Source organism: Myotis daubentonii, chromosome 15 (genome assembly GCF_963259705.1).
Source record: "Myotis daubentonii chromosome 15, mMyoDau2.1, whole genome shotgun sequence".
NCBI classification, from domain to species: Eukaryota; Metazoa; Chordata; class Mammalia; order Chiroptera; family Vespertilionidae; genus Myotis; species Myotis daubentonii.
Window position 1 is genome coordinate 56,507,663 of NC_081854.1, and position 16,080 is coordinate 56,523,742.

The 16,080-nt window shown below is 59.5% G+C and overlaps 1 protein-coding gene across 1 annotated transcript in view; it reads right to left on the reverse strand.

Moving 5' to 3' along the window:
• Positions 1–2,882: 2,882 nt before the first annotated feature.
• The window catches only part of NKD1 (NKD inhibitor of WNT signaling pathway 1), a 51,711-nt gene continuing 38,513 nt past the window's right edge, over positions 2,883–16,080 (reverse strand). The window contains exons 5-10 of the mRNA XM_059668091.1: positions 11,796–11,902; positions 9,324–9,419; positions 7,482–7,629; positions 6,950–7,034; positions 5,298–5,425; positions 2,883–4,349 (exon numbers count right to left, since the gene is read on the reverse strand). Of these exons, the coding sequence (XP_059524074.1) occupies positions 3,757–4,349; positions 5,298–5,425; positions 6,950–7,034; positions 7,482–7,629; positions 9,324–9,419; positions 11,796–11,902 (1,157 nt within the window). The 3' untranslated portion in view covers positions 2,883–3,756. The remainder of the gene's footprint in view (positions 4,350–5,297; positions 5,426–6,949; positions 7,035–7,481; positions 7,630–9,323; positions 9,420–11,795; positions 11,903–16,080) is intronic.

A 16,080-nucleotide genomic window follows, 5' to 3' on the forward strand; every position in this document is an offset into this window, starting at 1 on the left:
CCCGCCCGGGGGAGCCAGGTCTCCAAAGACGGGAGGTCACAGAGACAGGGCCTGAGCACGAACGCTATGCTCCCGCTCGGGTAAAAATAAAGGCGTGGGCCCGGCCGGGGGATTAGGCGGTGACTGCCATGTTTTCCTCCTTAAAAATAGATCTGAAATAAACATTGCAAAAGGTCCGCTCTCGTAAAGCCCGGGGGAGGTCAGAGTCGCTGTGACCGTGTTTTCTGCTCCAAATCGTGTGAGAAATATTTTTAAAATGAACAATAGTGGGGGTGAGGGGGAGATGAATAGGCGGAGGGCATTTAGTGAAAATAGTCTGTATGATACTATAATGATGGATACATGTCACTACCCATGGAATTTCCAACGAACACCGGCAGTGAGCCCCAAGGCAAACTGTGGATTTGGGTGATTGTGATGTGTCCATGTAGGTTCATTCTTGGCAAAAAAAAAAAAAAAAAAAAAAAAAGTGCCACTCTGGCCCTAGCCAGTTTGGCTCAGTGGGTAGAGCATCGGCCTGTGGACTGAAGGGTCCGGTTCTGGTCAAGGGCACAGGCCCAGGTTGCAGGCTCGATCCCCAGTGGGGGGCATGCGGGAGGCAGCCGATCGGTGATTCCCTCTCACCATTGATGTTTCTCTCTCTCCTTCTCCCTTCCCCTCTGAGGTCAGTAAGAATATATATTTTTAAAAGGCACCACTCCGGTGAGTGAAGTTGACAATGGGGGAGACTGTGCGTGAGTGGAGGAGGGGGATATCGGGACACGGTACCTTCCTCTCCATTTTGTTACAAACCTAAAACGGCTCGGGGGGAAAAAAATAAAGTCTTTTTAAAAAGTTAAACTTTAAATGGGGAGATATCGTCTATAGATGCATTTATTCTTGTAAATAGTGGCAGCGAACACTGTTATGTGCTCCCAAGGGCCAGCCACAGTGTTAGCGCAGTGAATTCTCACCACAACTCTGTGGGGTGAGTCTTTTCTGATCCCCTTCCCTAAAGGGGAAACGGGGGCTCGAGAGGCACAGAATCCCGCGTGGAGCAGTCAGAGAGGGTTTGAGTCCAGGCGGCCTGGCCCCCGAGTCTGTACTCCCGGCCACCAGGCCACGTGGGCGGCCCTGGAAGGTGCCCGGAAGGGAGTCAGAGAGGCCGAAAGCAGGTCCTTTTCACGACACAGCTTTTTGGATCCTTTGGTCTTTTATCTGTACGCGCCACTATTTCTCAAAGTGATTTTTAAATAAGTCCCAGTGACCAAGAAATAGACGCCTGACAGCCGTGGGGCTGGGGCGGGCACCGTGGGACCTCCTCACAGAGGCTGAAGAGCCGCCCCACGGCCACCAGGCCACAGAGATGCTCCCTGCGCGGACCATTGTTCGTTGCCACGGTTGCAGCAATTCTGGGCCGGGCACCAGGAGCTCCTGTCTGCTCAGCATCCTTCCCCTCCTTCCTGGCACAGGCCCCGCCCCCTTGCCACAGGTTGGCCATGTGACCCCAGTGGGCTACGCTGATTGGTCCAGGGTTGGTACAGGCTCTGGGCCCAGCCAATCAGAATATTCTCCTGGGATTCGCCTGGTGCAGTGGTCGGCAAACTCATTAGTCAACAGAGCCAAATATCAACAGGACAACGATTGAAATTTCTTTTGAGAGCCAAATCTTTTAAACTTAAACTATATAGGTAGGTACATTGTTATTAGCTTAATTAGGGGACTCCTAAGGCTTAGGAAGAGCCACACTCAAGGGGCCAAAGAGCCGCATGTGGCTCGCAAGCCGCAGTTTGCCGACCACGGGCCTAGTGTAAGATCCTTTCCCACTTGGTTGGAGGTCCAGAGAGCTGGCAGCACCCACACCGTGACAAAGCACCTTGGGGGGGGGGGGGACTCCCTCCTCCCTCCCCCCTCCCCCCTGCCTTCCCTGCTTTGGTTACATTCCCATCAGTTTGTGTTGGACACTGACTGTCAGAGGCCCAGACGCAGTGGTTCAGGGACGGCGGGGAAGACTAGAAGTCCAGCTCTGCCACCTGCTGTGTGATCTCAGGTGAGTTACTCAACCTCTCTGAGCTCCAGCTCCCCGAGCTGCCACTGGCTGCCTCCGAGGGTTGTCCTGAGGATGAACTGTATTAATCCATTCCCAGGCGCACCGGCACTAACCCAATCATTTGGTGACAACCAAGCCCAGTATTTTCAAAAAGAACCCCTTTCCGACCACATTGAATCCAAACCAGAGGCTCTGGGAAAGGGGGTGGCAGCTGGGAGACCAAGCAGCAGACAGGCGGGCAGCTGGGCTCACTCTCCACTCTCTTCTCTGCCCGGGAAGGACACCTGCCCACCTGCAGGGGGACCCCCATTAGCAGCTCCCCCGCCCTCCAGCTCCCCATGGCTTCAGCACAACAGGACGCAGGGCGGGCAGGAGAGGGAGGCCGGGATGCCAGGTCCCTGCAGGGTCCCCACAGGCTGGCGGCATCGCTCACCTTCTCCACCCCCTGCAGGCCTGGGAGTGACACCCCAGAGCTGGCCTGGATCCTGCACTCCTGCTGGCTTTGCCCGCACGGTGTGGCTCTCTCCTTTATTAAACTCTCCTCAACCAGCGCCACGTGAGTGTCCCGACGGGTGGAGAGCGGTCCTTTTCCGGCCCCTCCAGGCCCCCATCAGACAAAAGCTTGCTCCTGGGGCCAGCTCTGGCCACTGTCCCCGCCACACACACACCCCAGCTCCTGGGCCCCAGCAGGCCTGTCCAAACCTGTCAGACCCTGAACCACAGAAGAGACCCCCAAGGACAGATGAGCGGCTGTTCGCATCCGATGGACCCGTGGCCCCAGCAGGAGGCACGCAGGGCCACGTCTGGGCTCAGAGGGGTCTAGGGAAGTGAAGCAGGGACTCGGGCACACGGGGAAGGTACCTGAGAGTGTATATTTATAGAAAGATACATCGACATGGACAGGTGGCGTCTAGCTATAGATACAGAGCCGCCGGGGAACCGCGTCGGGCCGCGTGGATTTTTGCCGAGGGTCGAACTCGAGGTTCCCGCATCGTCCCCCGCTGCCCGGCCTGGGGAAGCCATGATGGCTGATGTGGCCCGTTCCCTCTCGGAGGTTTCCAGAACGAGGAGTCTGGTTTCGGGGCAGTCTTTAACTGTGTGCGTATCTTTCTAAAGAAGCGAGGAGGAGGAGGGAGCGGAGACGCGTGTCTTCGGGCTGTGCGGGCAGAGAAGACGGCCGCGTTCCGGGCGGGCGAGGCGTGACCGCACTGGGAGCGATCCCGCGGGAAGGACAGCGAAGGCTCTGGGCGGGGACACACACACAACAGCCGGAGGCAGCCCGGCGGCCCGCTGTCCGCGGAGAACCTCGGGCGCGTTACCATCAGTCCAGGGCAGAAGGAAACGGGAATAATACTAAGAGGTAGCAGCTGTGTATCTTCTCGGAGAGATTTCGAGGGTCTCTGGGAGCCGGCGGAAAGGGTGCCCTCCTGGGAGCCATGGGGGCGCGGCAGGGCTCCGGGGGAGGGGCAGGGGGCTGGGAAGGGCGTGGGCCTGCGAGAAACCACAGCTGGGAACCCGAGGGAGCCTGGAGCCCCGTCTCGGGTGAGTGACGCAGTCCCCACGGCATATAAATAAGGTTTAGTCCTGTGTGTCCATACATCTTCTACACGGAGGCTAGCTGAATATTAGTGGAGTAACAATAATTATTAATAACAATAGTCATCATAACAATAATTAATAGAATAAGAAGGCCGGGGGGGGGGTCTTGGCGTGGCAGCAGCCGGGGCCTATGTCTGGTAGAAGTGGTGGTAATGGTGGTGGTGCTCGTGGTGGTGGTGGTGCTCGTGTCTCTGGACCGCCTGGCCGGCCTGGCCGTCGTGCGCCACCGCGGCCGGCGCGGGCAGCTCCCGCAGGTGGTCCCGGCCCGGGCCCGAGCCGCCCGCCAGCGGGGCGTGCAGGGCCCGGCACCCGTGCTGGCCCTCCCTGGCTCGGTGCCTGTGCTTCCTGTGCCCGAGGGGTGCCAGGGTGGGGGGGAGGCCCGGGCTGGCGGCCAGGTGGGCGGACGGGGACACCGCGGGGACGGCGGGTCCCACGGGGGGTTTGCTTCTTGCCCCTCTGGCCGCGTGGCCCACGCCCACGTTCCTGCCCTGGGCCTTGGGGGACCTCACAAAGTGCTTGCTCCCGTCCTGGGCGCCCCGGAGCCGCTGCTGGGCCTCCGGGACCTTGGCGAACGGGGTGTCAAGGCCGTGGGAGGAGCCTGGGTCTGCGCCTGGGGGCTTTCGGTGGGGCGCGTGGACGGCTTCGGGCTCGTGGGAGCGAGACCGCGTGGGGTTGGAGGTGCGGGGGGGCAGTTCTGACTTCTGGGCCGCGGACGGGGAGCCTAGGAAGCAATGCAACAGGTATTTCATGAGCACCTACTGTGCGCGGCGCTGCACTGCCCCCCACAAATCACCTCAAGCCCGGTTCGCCCAGACTGAGGAAGGCCGGCTGTTCTTTATCAGAGTCCCGTCCTCCCCGCCTCCTCCTGGCCTCGGGGACAGCGCTCTGCAGTGGAGCCCTGCCATCTGCTCAGTGGGAAGAACTGTGTCTGTGTGGGGTCTTTAAACGGAATTCCCCTCTCTAGGGAGAGCTGCGAACGAGAGGGAGGCAGAGAGGGTGCCCATCTGGGGTCGTGGGGCGTGAAGGAGACCTGCAGGCCTGTTCCTCAACTTCCAAGGTAACCCCAGAAAACCAGCATGGAGGGGGCGGGGTGAAGTTACCTGAGCTCCGTTCTCATTGGTCTCAGCGAGAGCTGGGACGAGAGCTGATACAGACAGAGCTAGGGAAGTGGGGTCCTCCCTGGGCGGAGAGGGGCACAGGGCAGGAGGGCAGGGTGGGTGTGGGACGACTGGTCTTCACTGTGTTATAAGCCCTCAGCTACTCTCTGATTTGGTTCGCTTTGTGCACGTGTTAATTATTTTTTTAAATATATTTTTATTGATTTTTAGAGAGAGAGGAAGGGAGAGGGAGAGAGAGATAGAAACATCGAGAGAGAACCATGGACCGGCTGCCTCCTGCACAATCGGGGATCAAACCCACAACCTGGGCATGTGCCCTGGCCGGGAATGGAACCAGCGACCCCTTGGTTCATGAGTCAATGCTCAGCCACCGAGCCACGCCAGCTAGGCACTCCTTTACTTTGTTTTAAGGTTTTTAATGCCACTGCCTCCAATAACATCTGGAACTTGTCCCATCCAAGCCATACCTTCCCCCAGTGCAGGGGGGATGGTGACCACGACCTGCCTGACGCACCTGCCGGCCTGGCCACGCCCCCCTCAGCCCGCCTTACCAGGCCCGAACTGGGACGTGTAGTTCTCTATCCCAGCGAGGTCTAAATAGTGGTTTCTCCTCTCAATGTTCTCATCCACGCAATGGTGGTAGCAGCCCGGCTGCTCCAGACGGCTGTCCCCCTGGAACCTGTCACAGGAAGGCAAGTGAGTGATGGGTGCTGGCCCGGGGCGCTGGGGTGGGGGCGGGCAGGGGGGGGGGACAGCCCCACAGCCTCCTGGGAAGGCACGGGACAAATCCTCCTGGACCCTTTGCTGATTTCCCTCTGGTCCTGGGGAGGGTGTGAGGGAGGGAGTGGTCCATGGAGACAGCCCCGGCCTGGCCTCCCTGGGCTTTCTTGGAGGAACAGGCCCAAAGCAGGGGTCAGGGGTTACTGGTCGACACGTAAGGATGCCCCAAAGCCAGACTTCAAGCCCCGTGTGCCTGCCGCACACCCCAGACAGGTGGCCTAGCTCCCGCCTGCTCCCCAGGGGGTGTGGGCGGCAGAAGCCCCCCAGCCGGGGGACTTGAGGCTGGCACCTGCCCCAGAGCCCAGGGCCCCGAGCGGGCCTTCCCTGTGTGTGCATGGAAGGGCGGGGCGAGAGGCGCCGCCGGAGGCCACCTTCCTCCCACAGGGCCTCGGTGATCTGCACGTCCCCCCTCCCGGCCCCCTCTCTCCAGCAGAGCCCCCCACCTGCAGCCAGCCCAGGTACCTGTGATCGTCAGCCCCTGCCCACACACGCTGAGCCCCCTGCGTCCCCCTTCTCTCTGTTCCCTGTGCTGCTGCTTCTCAAAGTCCAGAACTTTCCTTCCATGTTCACTTAGGAATCAGCATACCTCCTGTCTCAGACAGCCCTGCGCTTCACTGCCCTGTGCTCCATGCTTCCTAAACAGCCCCTTTCCCCTCCCACCTCTCCTCCTTCCCTCCTGGCAGTTAAAGAACCAGCACCGGGGAAAGGGAATGCAGCCTGTTAGGGCCTCGTGCGTAGTCCCGAAGCCCCAGTGCCTGAAAGCAAGGGCTTCTCCTAACCCCCGGGCAGCCACGCCGGCCCTAAGCGAGGAGAGGGCAGCCATGGTCTTTATGCCACCTGGTGTGGGTACTCATACGTCTGCCCGCAGAAACACCAACGTGCAAAACCCCAAGGTGCCGCTCAGACCCCAAAATCACACTTAAGGAATACACTGTGAGCGCCTGTGCAAACCAGCAAACGCCAAATGCCAAACGTCTCTGGCCTAAAGCGTTTGGAGAAAGCAATGTAGACCTATACTCAGTTATTTTTTAATTAAAAAAAATCTTTTTATTGATTTCAGAGAGGAAGGGAGAGAGAGAGAGAGAGAAACATCAGTGATGAGAGAGAATCATGGATCAGCTGCCTCCTGCATGCACCCCACTGGGGATGGAGCTCACAACCCGGGCCTGTGCCCTGACGGGGAATCAACTTCGACCTCCTGGTTCGGAGGTTGACACTCAACCACTGAGCCCCGCCGGTCTGGCAATACTCAGTTATTTTTAAAAATCAAACTTTGTGAGCCTGTCGCCTGAAATCACTGCCCCTGAAGAGAGTGCAGAGGGAAGCCTCCTGCTTGGGATCCCTCAGACGCAGTACACAGCTGGTGCTTAACCGTGCTCAGGTGCCCTGGGCTGCCTGGCCCGCCCCTGCCCGCCCGCCGTACCTGAGGGGGGCTCGCTGCTTCTTGTCCCAGCTTCGCAGCTCCTCCGCCGGCTTGGTCTCCGCCCGGGGCCTGGTGCTCTGCAGGTCTGAGTCCCGCCCAAGACACAGCCCGGTGAGCAGCTCCATCCTGTCCCCGCCGGCCTCCAGGTCCTGCCCAGGTTTTCCAAGCTGCTGGCCCCAGCAGCTGCCCAATGGCTCCGTGGCCAGGCTTCTCAGAGCCAGGGCCAGACTGAGGGGTCTCACAGCCACCCGTCCTGCTCAGCTCCTCCCCACACTGCAGGGCTGGGCTCCACAGCCGGCCCACCCATCACAACACAACACAACACAACACAACACAACACAACACAACACAACACAACACAGCCTCTGCGCTGGCTGCCGGCCGCACACCTGCCCAGCCGCGCTGTGCTCCCTCGGGGCTGTGCTCCCTCGGGCCTTCCACCTGGAATCCTCTCTCCACCCAAACCCCACCCCCTCAGGACCTGCCACAACCCCACCTGCCCGCAGGCTAGCTCCCAGCGCCCGCCCCTCACCGGGGTGGTTGAGAAGGATGCTCTTCTTGCCCTGGCTGCCGTCGGGGGCCACGGTGAGCTTCACCCGCAGCGTCTTGCTGGACGTGGGGGAGTGGTTGACGGAGGAGTCCACCACCTCGTAGATGGTGTGCAGCAGGCTGGTGATGTCCTGGCGGCGGGAGGGAGGCAGAAACCGCTCGGCCTTAGCCCCAGCGCGTCTGCAGCGGGGATGTGCGCTCTCCGGGCCACGGCCTCGGGTGGGCAATGCCCTGCCCAGCGACCCTGCCCGGACACAGACAGACTGGGCCGTCCCGTCACCCCCACCCGCAAGCACTGCCCTGGCCAGGCAGGTGTGTGAGGGCCACGCAGGCTGAGAGCATCTCCAAGGAGCCAGGTCCAGCCTCCTGTTAAATCTCCAGAACCTCTGATACTGGCAACTCATTTTTCTTCTCAATTCCCCACCCCCCTCTCCCCCCTGCCCCTGGCAACCTGCATTCTACATTGTCTATGTGTCTGACTCCTGTGGGCAACTCTTATGAGCAGAATCACACGGCATCTGTCCGTCAGTGGCTGGCTCATTGCACTTGGCATGATGTCCTCGAGGATCAGCCAGCCGGTCCAGGATCCCCTCCCTTTTTCAAGGCTGAGTAATACTCCACGGCAGGTGCAGCCCACCGTGGGTTGATCCTGATCGGCCGACGGGCACTTGGCTTGCGTCCACCCTGGGGCTGTTGTGGCTGATGCGGCTATGAACGTGGATGTCCAGGCATCTATCTCTTCAGGACCACTCTTTTCAATGTCGGGGGACACGTACTGAGAAGTGGGGGGCTGGGTCCCATGGGGGTTCTGTGTGTCATGTTTTGAGGACCCTCGTGCTGCTTCTCTCAGCAGCTGCGCCATTTCACACCCAGCAACAGTGCCCAGGGTTCCAAGTTTGCCACCTGCCCGGCAACACTTACTTTATTTTCTCTCTTAATAAAATATATATATATATATATATATATATATAATTATTGATTTCAGAGAGGAAGGGAAAGGGAGAGAGAAACATCCACGATGAGAGAGAATCATGGATCGGCTGCCTCCTGCACGCCCCCCAATGCGGATGGAGTCTGCAACCCGGGCACAGGCCCTGACTGGGAATCGAACCGTGATCTCCTGGTTCCTAGGCTGACGCTCAACCACGGAGCCACGCCAGCCGGGCAACACTTGCTGTTTTCTGTTTGTCAGTAGAGCAGCCATCCTCGAGGTGTGAGGTGGGGTCTCGTGGTGGTTTCGACGTGCATTTCCCTGATGATCGGTGACGCTGAGCAGCTTTTCATGTGCGGATTGGCCATTGGTACATATTCTCTGGAGAAAAGTCTATGCAGGTCCTTTGCCCATTTTTGATAGAATTACTTCATTTCCTATGTGACATTTTAGGGTTCTCCATACACAGTATTCTGGCTGTTATCCCCGTCTCAGACAGAGGATCTGCAAATGTTTCCTGCACCCCGCAGGCCCTGTCCTCGGGGCACCGCGTTTACATTCTGATGGACTCCCCTTGATCCACTTCCACTTTTCCTGCCTGCGCTCATCTAACTCTTACCCAAGCCCTCTGGGGGCTGGGCCGGAACATCCGGGGCTGGACCAGCACTGTGGGAGCTGCCTGCTGGAGACAAGCCGCTTCCCAGCAGGCCTCGGGGCTCAGCACCTGCCTAGCCTCCTTCCCACCACACCCGCTCCCTGCACCCTCCTGCTTCAGTTCACCTGCAGGGACAGGCCCTGCCTTCGCAGGGGGGACGGGCAGTCACCTGGCACAGAACTGGCACCCCTGTGCCCCAGGGCACGGCCCATGGCCAGTGGTCGGGCGGGCACACTCACCTCGCGGGTGACCTTCCCGTTGTTGTCAAAGTCATACAGGGTGAAGGTCCACTCCTGCCGGCTGTCCTCCTCCACGGACACGTCGCACTGCAGCTCCTGGACAGACGGACAGACAGCACACGGCGCGCTGTCACCCCGCGGCTGGAACACCTGGAGGCCAGGTCACGGGGCTGCCCCTCCCGCTGCAGAGTAATGACCCAGATGTGACCGGCCCGGCAGAGCAGCCAGGCTGGGCAGGAAGGCTTGGCCTGAGGAGAGATGCCCGCAGGGGTGCCAGACAGGCTCTGGGTCCTCACAGGCTAAGGGACACCGGGGGAGGGTCTGAGAGAGGGCTCTGTGGCCTTGGGAAGACTGAGCTTGGACCCAGGGCTAGAAGCTACCCTGCCCACATGCCTACACACACACATGCATACACACACACATACATGTCTGCATGTGCTCACACCTGCACACGTGCATGCGCCTACACTCATGCACACCTATGCACATGTGCAGCCCTTGCACACCTGTACCTGCTTGCACGCACATGCACACGCGCGCACACGGCACAGTAACTTGGGAAGCCGTGTTGCGGCTCCCAGGGTGGCCACCTGACTGGAAGGCAGGAGAAGGGTGGGCACAAAGAACTAAAGGCCCAGCCAACTTCAGGTGGCAGCCCGCGTGGCCCTCCACAGCTGTGTGCCCTCCGCCTGGGCACGGCTTCCCTGCCTCAGTTTCCCTGTGTAAGTTACGGAAGCGACGGTGTCGCCCTCATAGCCTTGTCGGGAGGAGTCACTGGCCTGCCCCTCCGCCCTCGGTGCTCATCATAGCTGTGGGAGACAGGTCCCGACCGCCCACCTCCAGCCCCTGGCTTCTGTGTCGAGGACAGCCGGAAGGAAAAGCCAGGGACGGCGTGCCCAGGGTGGGGGGCGAGTGGTGGATGGTACCCCAGCCTCCACGCCCCTCCAGAGGACAAATCTGAGGGCACCTGCGGGACTGAGCCTCACCTGCCCTTAACCTTCGTCGGCTCCCCTCCTTCCTGCTCCCGGGGATCACCCCCGGACCCTTGTCTCGGGGTCTGCTTTGGGGGAGCTGGAAACAAGTGTGGAAACTGGTTGGCACACAGCAAAGCCCGATGAATGCTAGTAGCTGCTCCTCTTTGTAATGATTCCTAATACAGTGACGTCGTGTTATCTCTCCCACCCGAGGTGTTTCAGCACGGGGACCCTGAGCTGGCGTGGGAGCTCTGCCGCTGGGGGAAGCGTGCGGGGCCGGCTGACCACCAGGGCGTTCTAGGAAGGACGCTGACTGGGAGAGGGAGTCCGGAAAGGGCCTTTCCTATCCACGAGGTTCTCTGAAAAGAACCAGAGAGGCCCAGACCACCCTGTTCCTCGTCCTGCCCCGGCTGGCGGGGCGTGCGGACAGGCTCAGCCCCACGCGGGTGGCACTGGCCCCCCAGCCGCTGGAAGAAAGCGTGGCCAGGCGCCGCGCCCTGCCCCCAGCCTCTGCCGCGCACAGCCAGCTCCTCCCGCCGCTCTGGCAGCCACGCTGAGCTCAAAGCCGCTCTTCCCTCAGTTGTGACATGTCCGTCTGATACCTGCCAAGTGCCCGCTCTGCTCTGAGGAACTGCTTCAGGCGGCACAGCCCTCACCCCGCACACACGCACTCACACATGCACACCTAGACAGGCATGCACACACCTGCACACACATACATGCATGCCCACACAAATGCACACCTGCACACATGTGCACACATGCACACACACAAACACATGCGCACACACCTGCATATACACATGCACGTGCTCACATATACACACCTGCACATGTGTGCACACACACACATGCCCACGCACTCATGCATGCACACATAGAGTTTAACTGACTCCCCCTCCCTGGTCCCTCTGATTAGCTCCACAGGAAGCCCGGGTTTGAAGTTCAGAGACAGGTTGAGCAGCTATTGCCACCCCCCACCTCCAGGTGAGCCCTCTCCAGGGACCACAAACAGTCCGGGCAGGCAGCTGCCCCTCCAGAAACAGGCCCCCTCGGGCTCCCAAGGATGCGGGACGTCCAGGCCTGGGCCTTCCCTCTCCTGTCCACGCAGGAGGTGAGCGGCCTCCACATCGGGCCAGGCCTCAGCTTCCTCCTCAAAAAGCACCACCGAGCCTAGCCAGTGTGGCTCAGCAGATAGAGCGCCGGCCTGCGGCCTGAATGGTCCCAGGTTCAATTCCAGTCAAGAGCACATGCCCAGGTTGCAGGCTTGATCCCCAGTGTGGGGCGTGCAGGAGGCAGCCGATCCATGATTCTCTCTCATCATGGATGTTTCTATCTCTCTCTCCCTCTCCCTTCCTCTCTGAAATCAATAGAAATATATTTTAAGGAAGAAGAAGACGAAGACGAAGAAGAGGAAGAGGAGGAGGAGGAGGAGGAGGAGGAACACCGAGGAGAGAAAACCCTTCTCTCCAGGCCCAGCGCCAGGAAGGAAACTTACTTCCAGTTTCAGCTGCTTCTTGGAGCCCGGGCAGGACTCGCTCAGCCTCTCCATCCTCTTCTCATCTCCACTGGCCAGCCCGTCGGTCTTCTCGGGGGGCAGGGCCACTGTGGGGGAGGCAGGGGAGGACGCGTGAGGCTTCGGGCTGGGGCCCCTCCCTCCCCCCTGCCCACCTGCTGGAGTCAATGCTGCTTTGCCCTCTAGGGCTGTCCAGCTGCTCCAGGGGGCCCCTTCCAGGGCACACCCACGCTCTGCCCACGGGGGACACGCTATCATGACCTGCAACATCCTTTATTCACCCCCCCCTCCCCCGACACACACACACACACCGCTCCAGAGGGCGGGGTGGGGGCTGCAGAGAAGAAAAAGGAAAGGAAGAAAGAGAAACAGAGGCCAGCTCCATCTTCAAAGCCGCTGCCTCCTGCGCGGAGGTCCTGGCTGGAGATGTAAGCCGGCCAGGCTTATCGGAACCAAACTTCAAGTTCAAAGGGAAGTTATCAGAAAACCACCTTCAGGTTCAATGTTGCCTTTCAAGTTCCACTTGATAAAACCCAAAGAAAAGAAACCTCTGTCCCGCTCTCTCCTCTGGAGCCCCCTCCTCCCCTCCGAGCAGAAACAGCCTGTCCTCCGTCAGGTCCTCCCCTGCCGCTCCTCCTTCCCCTCTCCCGGGCGGGCGACGTCCCTCCCACCCCTCCCCCACTGCGCGTCTTCTCTGCAGATCAGGGTGGCCTGGCTTGTCCTCCCTTCACCAGCAGGGCCTCATCCCATCCTGGCTCAGAAAACCACCCAGACACCCCTGGAGGGGGTCCTTCCCAGCAGGGCCGGGCACACAGGGTAGGAGGACTGGGAGCCATCCTGCCCTGGGCCCTGGGGGCCAGGAACAGGACAGTCAGCGCCCCCTTGCCCCACCAAAGATGGCCGCTCACCCTCTCACTGCCCCCTACCCAATGGCTAGAGGAGGCGGGTGTCACAGAACCCACCGATCAAAGCCTTGCAGACCCCAAGGCCAGGGTCAGGGGCAGGACTCAGGGGTCATGCTTCTACTTCCACATGGACCCTCTGGAACCAAACGAGGCCAAACCAGCACCCACCCCAACCATCCCTGTGCAGAACAAATCGCCCTCCACCCACCTACCCATCTATCCATCCATCCATCCTTCCTTCATCTATATCCATCCATCCACTCATCCATCCATCCATCCACCCACCATCCATCATCCATTCTTCATCTATATCTAGCCATCCATACACTCATCTACCATCCATCTATCCACCATCCATTCTTCATCTATATCTAGCCATCCATCCACTCATCCATCCATCTATCCATCCACCCACCATCCATCTACCATCCATCCATCCTTCCATCCATCCATCCACCATCCATCTACCCATCCATCCATCCTTCCATCCATCCATCCACCATCCATCTACCATCCATCCACCATCTATCTGCCATCCATGCATCCACCACCCATCATTTGGCTCACGGGTGGCCTGGAGAAGGGAGAATGGTGCCTACCACAGGCTGCCAGGGTCCAACCTCAGTGAACAAAACTAGCCTGGAGATAGGCTTTGGCACCAGGCTCTGAGCCCATTCTCTGCCTCTTGCTCCTTGTGCAGCTCAGGGACATGTTTTCCCAGAGATGATCTCTTGGGGGGCATCACTTCAGGGGGGGTCTGATCACGCTTCAATTGCAAGGCACAGCCGCAACAGGAGATACTGCTCATGTGAAAGAGGAGGAAGTAGGAGGGAAAGGAAGGAAAGGGACAGAGCAGGAGAAAAGCAAAGCCTGTCTTGCCTCTGGATTCCCCTGGGTGACGGAGCGCAGGACTGGCAAACCACGCCCCCATGAGCCAAAACCTGCCGCCTCCTGTCGGCATAAATGAAGTTTTATTGGGACACAGTCGCTCGGACACACACTGTGTATGGCTGCTTCCCTCCACAATGGCAGAGTCCAGTAGTTGCCACAGAGACGGTCTGGTCCACGGAGCCAAAAATGCGTACTCTCCCGGCCCTTTCCAGAGAAGTCTGCGACCCGCGCTGCAGGCGAACGCAGCTTTCACCCGCACCGGGTACCCGGATCCACCTGCTGCTCACCTGCTCCGCCGGGAACCCTGGTGCACGCACCGCCTGCCCAGCCATGCATGGCAGCCACGGACAGAAATGTCTGCGCTGCCTCCTTCAAACCCGCCCTCGCTCAGAGGAGTCTGGTGCGGTGGGTGAGGCTCCTTTTCTTTTTCTAAATATTTTAAATATATTTTTATTGACTTCAGAGAGAGGAAGGGAGAGGGGGAGAGAGAGAGAAACATCTATGAGAGAGAAGCATCATAGATCGGCTGCCTCCTGCACGCCCCCTACACTGGGGATCGAGCCCGAAACCCGGGCCTGTGCCCTGACCGGGAATCGAACCGTGACCTCCTGGTTCCTAGGTCGACGCTCAGCCACTGAGCCACGCCGCCCTTTTCTTCCGAAACGGCTCCCCGTCCCTCCTCATTCGGTCCCTCCTCACTCCCGGCCGCGAGGAGCGGAGCCGGAGCCGAGCGGCTGTGTTTACCAGATGATGCTTCCCCACACTCCCTCCTGCAGCCTGGCATCGCTCCACCCCCAGCAACTGCCAGATTAAATGCGTTACTTGACCATCCTCACCCGCTCCCTTTGATGTTCCCTTCTCAGGCTTCAGAATACCTTTTGGAGGGAGATCAGACAGCATTAAACAGAATTACTAATTAATTAAGCAAAGTTAAATTTTAAACACTGTTTGTTGTGTTAGCCAAAAGCCTGAACAGAACAGACTTTTTTCCTCCACGGAGATCAAAGACAGCCTCTTCCCTCTCCCCTCCCCCCATTTAAAAAAGGGAGGGGCTGGGGAGGCAGAGCGAGAGAGGGGTGCTGGGGACACTGGGGACAGAGAGGACGGTGGCTACTCTGACCCGGTTTAAAGGTTTAAACACCCATCGGGCACCCCACCCGTGGGCCCCAGGAAAGGAGGCCCGGGCTCATTGGGGAAGGCGGGCTGGGGGAGCCACGGCCACTTTCCGGGGACTGTTTACCCTGGCAAACAGCGGCGGCCCGGGGAGCAGGATGGTGCGGAGTGGCACGGCCGACCCAGCACCAGGTGCTGACAGCTGGCGCCACCCCATAGCATGGGAAGAGGGAGGCTGTGAAGTGAGAGAGACCGGCCGCACCCCACCCTCCTCTGCAGGACGAGCACCTCTGGGCTCTTCCTCCCTCGCCTCGCTCGGGGGCAGTCTTCTGGGGGCATCGGGAGCCTGGCTGTGCCAAGCAGGCCGTGCACGGTACCGCTCTAGGAGCGCATGCCCGTGCTGGGCGGCGTACATCTGTGGGTGGCGAGGACATTTTTGGAACAGATGGCGAAGGTGTCGTGAGGAGGGTGAGGAGGGGCCCCTGCTCCTGATTTGCATGAACGCTATTTGTCCCTAGCAGGATACTGTCCAAACGCATCCCGTCTAGCCGGGCTGGCGTGGCTCAGTGGGTGAGCGTCGACCTATGAACCAGGAGGTCACAGTTGGATTCCCGGTCAGGGCACATGCCTGGGTTGCGGGCTCCATCCCCAGGAGAGAGCGTGCAGGAGGCAGTTGATCAATGATTCTCTCTCATCATTGATGTTTCTATCTCCTTCTCCCTTCCTCTCTGAAATCAATAAAAAAATATATATATATATATACTAGTATATATATTTAAATCTAGACCCTGAATGGTACAGCAAAGGCCGGCTTACTGTAACAATCCAGAAAGGCCTGGTTGACATTAAACTTTGCAAGAAGATGACTACATCAGCCCCAGCGAAGACCAGAAATGCCCGGGTCACTGCGAGGCGTGGCGGGCACCTCTCGGGGCCCAGTCGCCTGGCGTGCGCTCAGCACGATGTCAGATTTAACACAGGCACGGCCTCCTCGCTGGACTCCGCACCCTCGCCCGAGCGCACCCACCGCCCCTTCTTAATGGTCCTCGCAAAGATTACCGGCCACAAATATTTCCATCTCGGGGTGGATTGCCGGGATGTTTCTGACTCCCCAGCCCCCCGACAGCAGCTGTTGGAGGGGAGGCAGATGAGCTTTAATATTAGCCGATGCCAAATATAATTAGGCAGCTAATCTGCTGCGTGTAAAAAGAGAAAGGGATCGTGTGTGCATTCCGGGCCAAATGGTTTCTTGCGTTCTGGGCAGGAGGCTCTCCCCGGGGAGCGAGGGTCCCCGAGACGCAGGGATCTGCCCGGCCGAGGGCTGTACCCGGGCCCCGGTGAAGTGAGTGGGAACACAC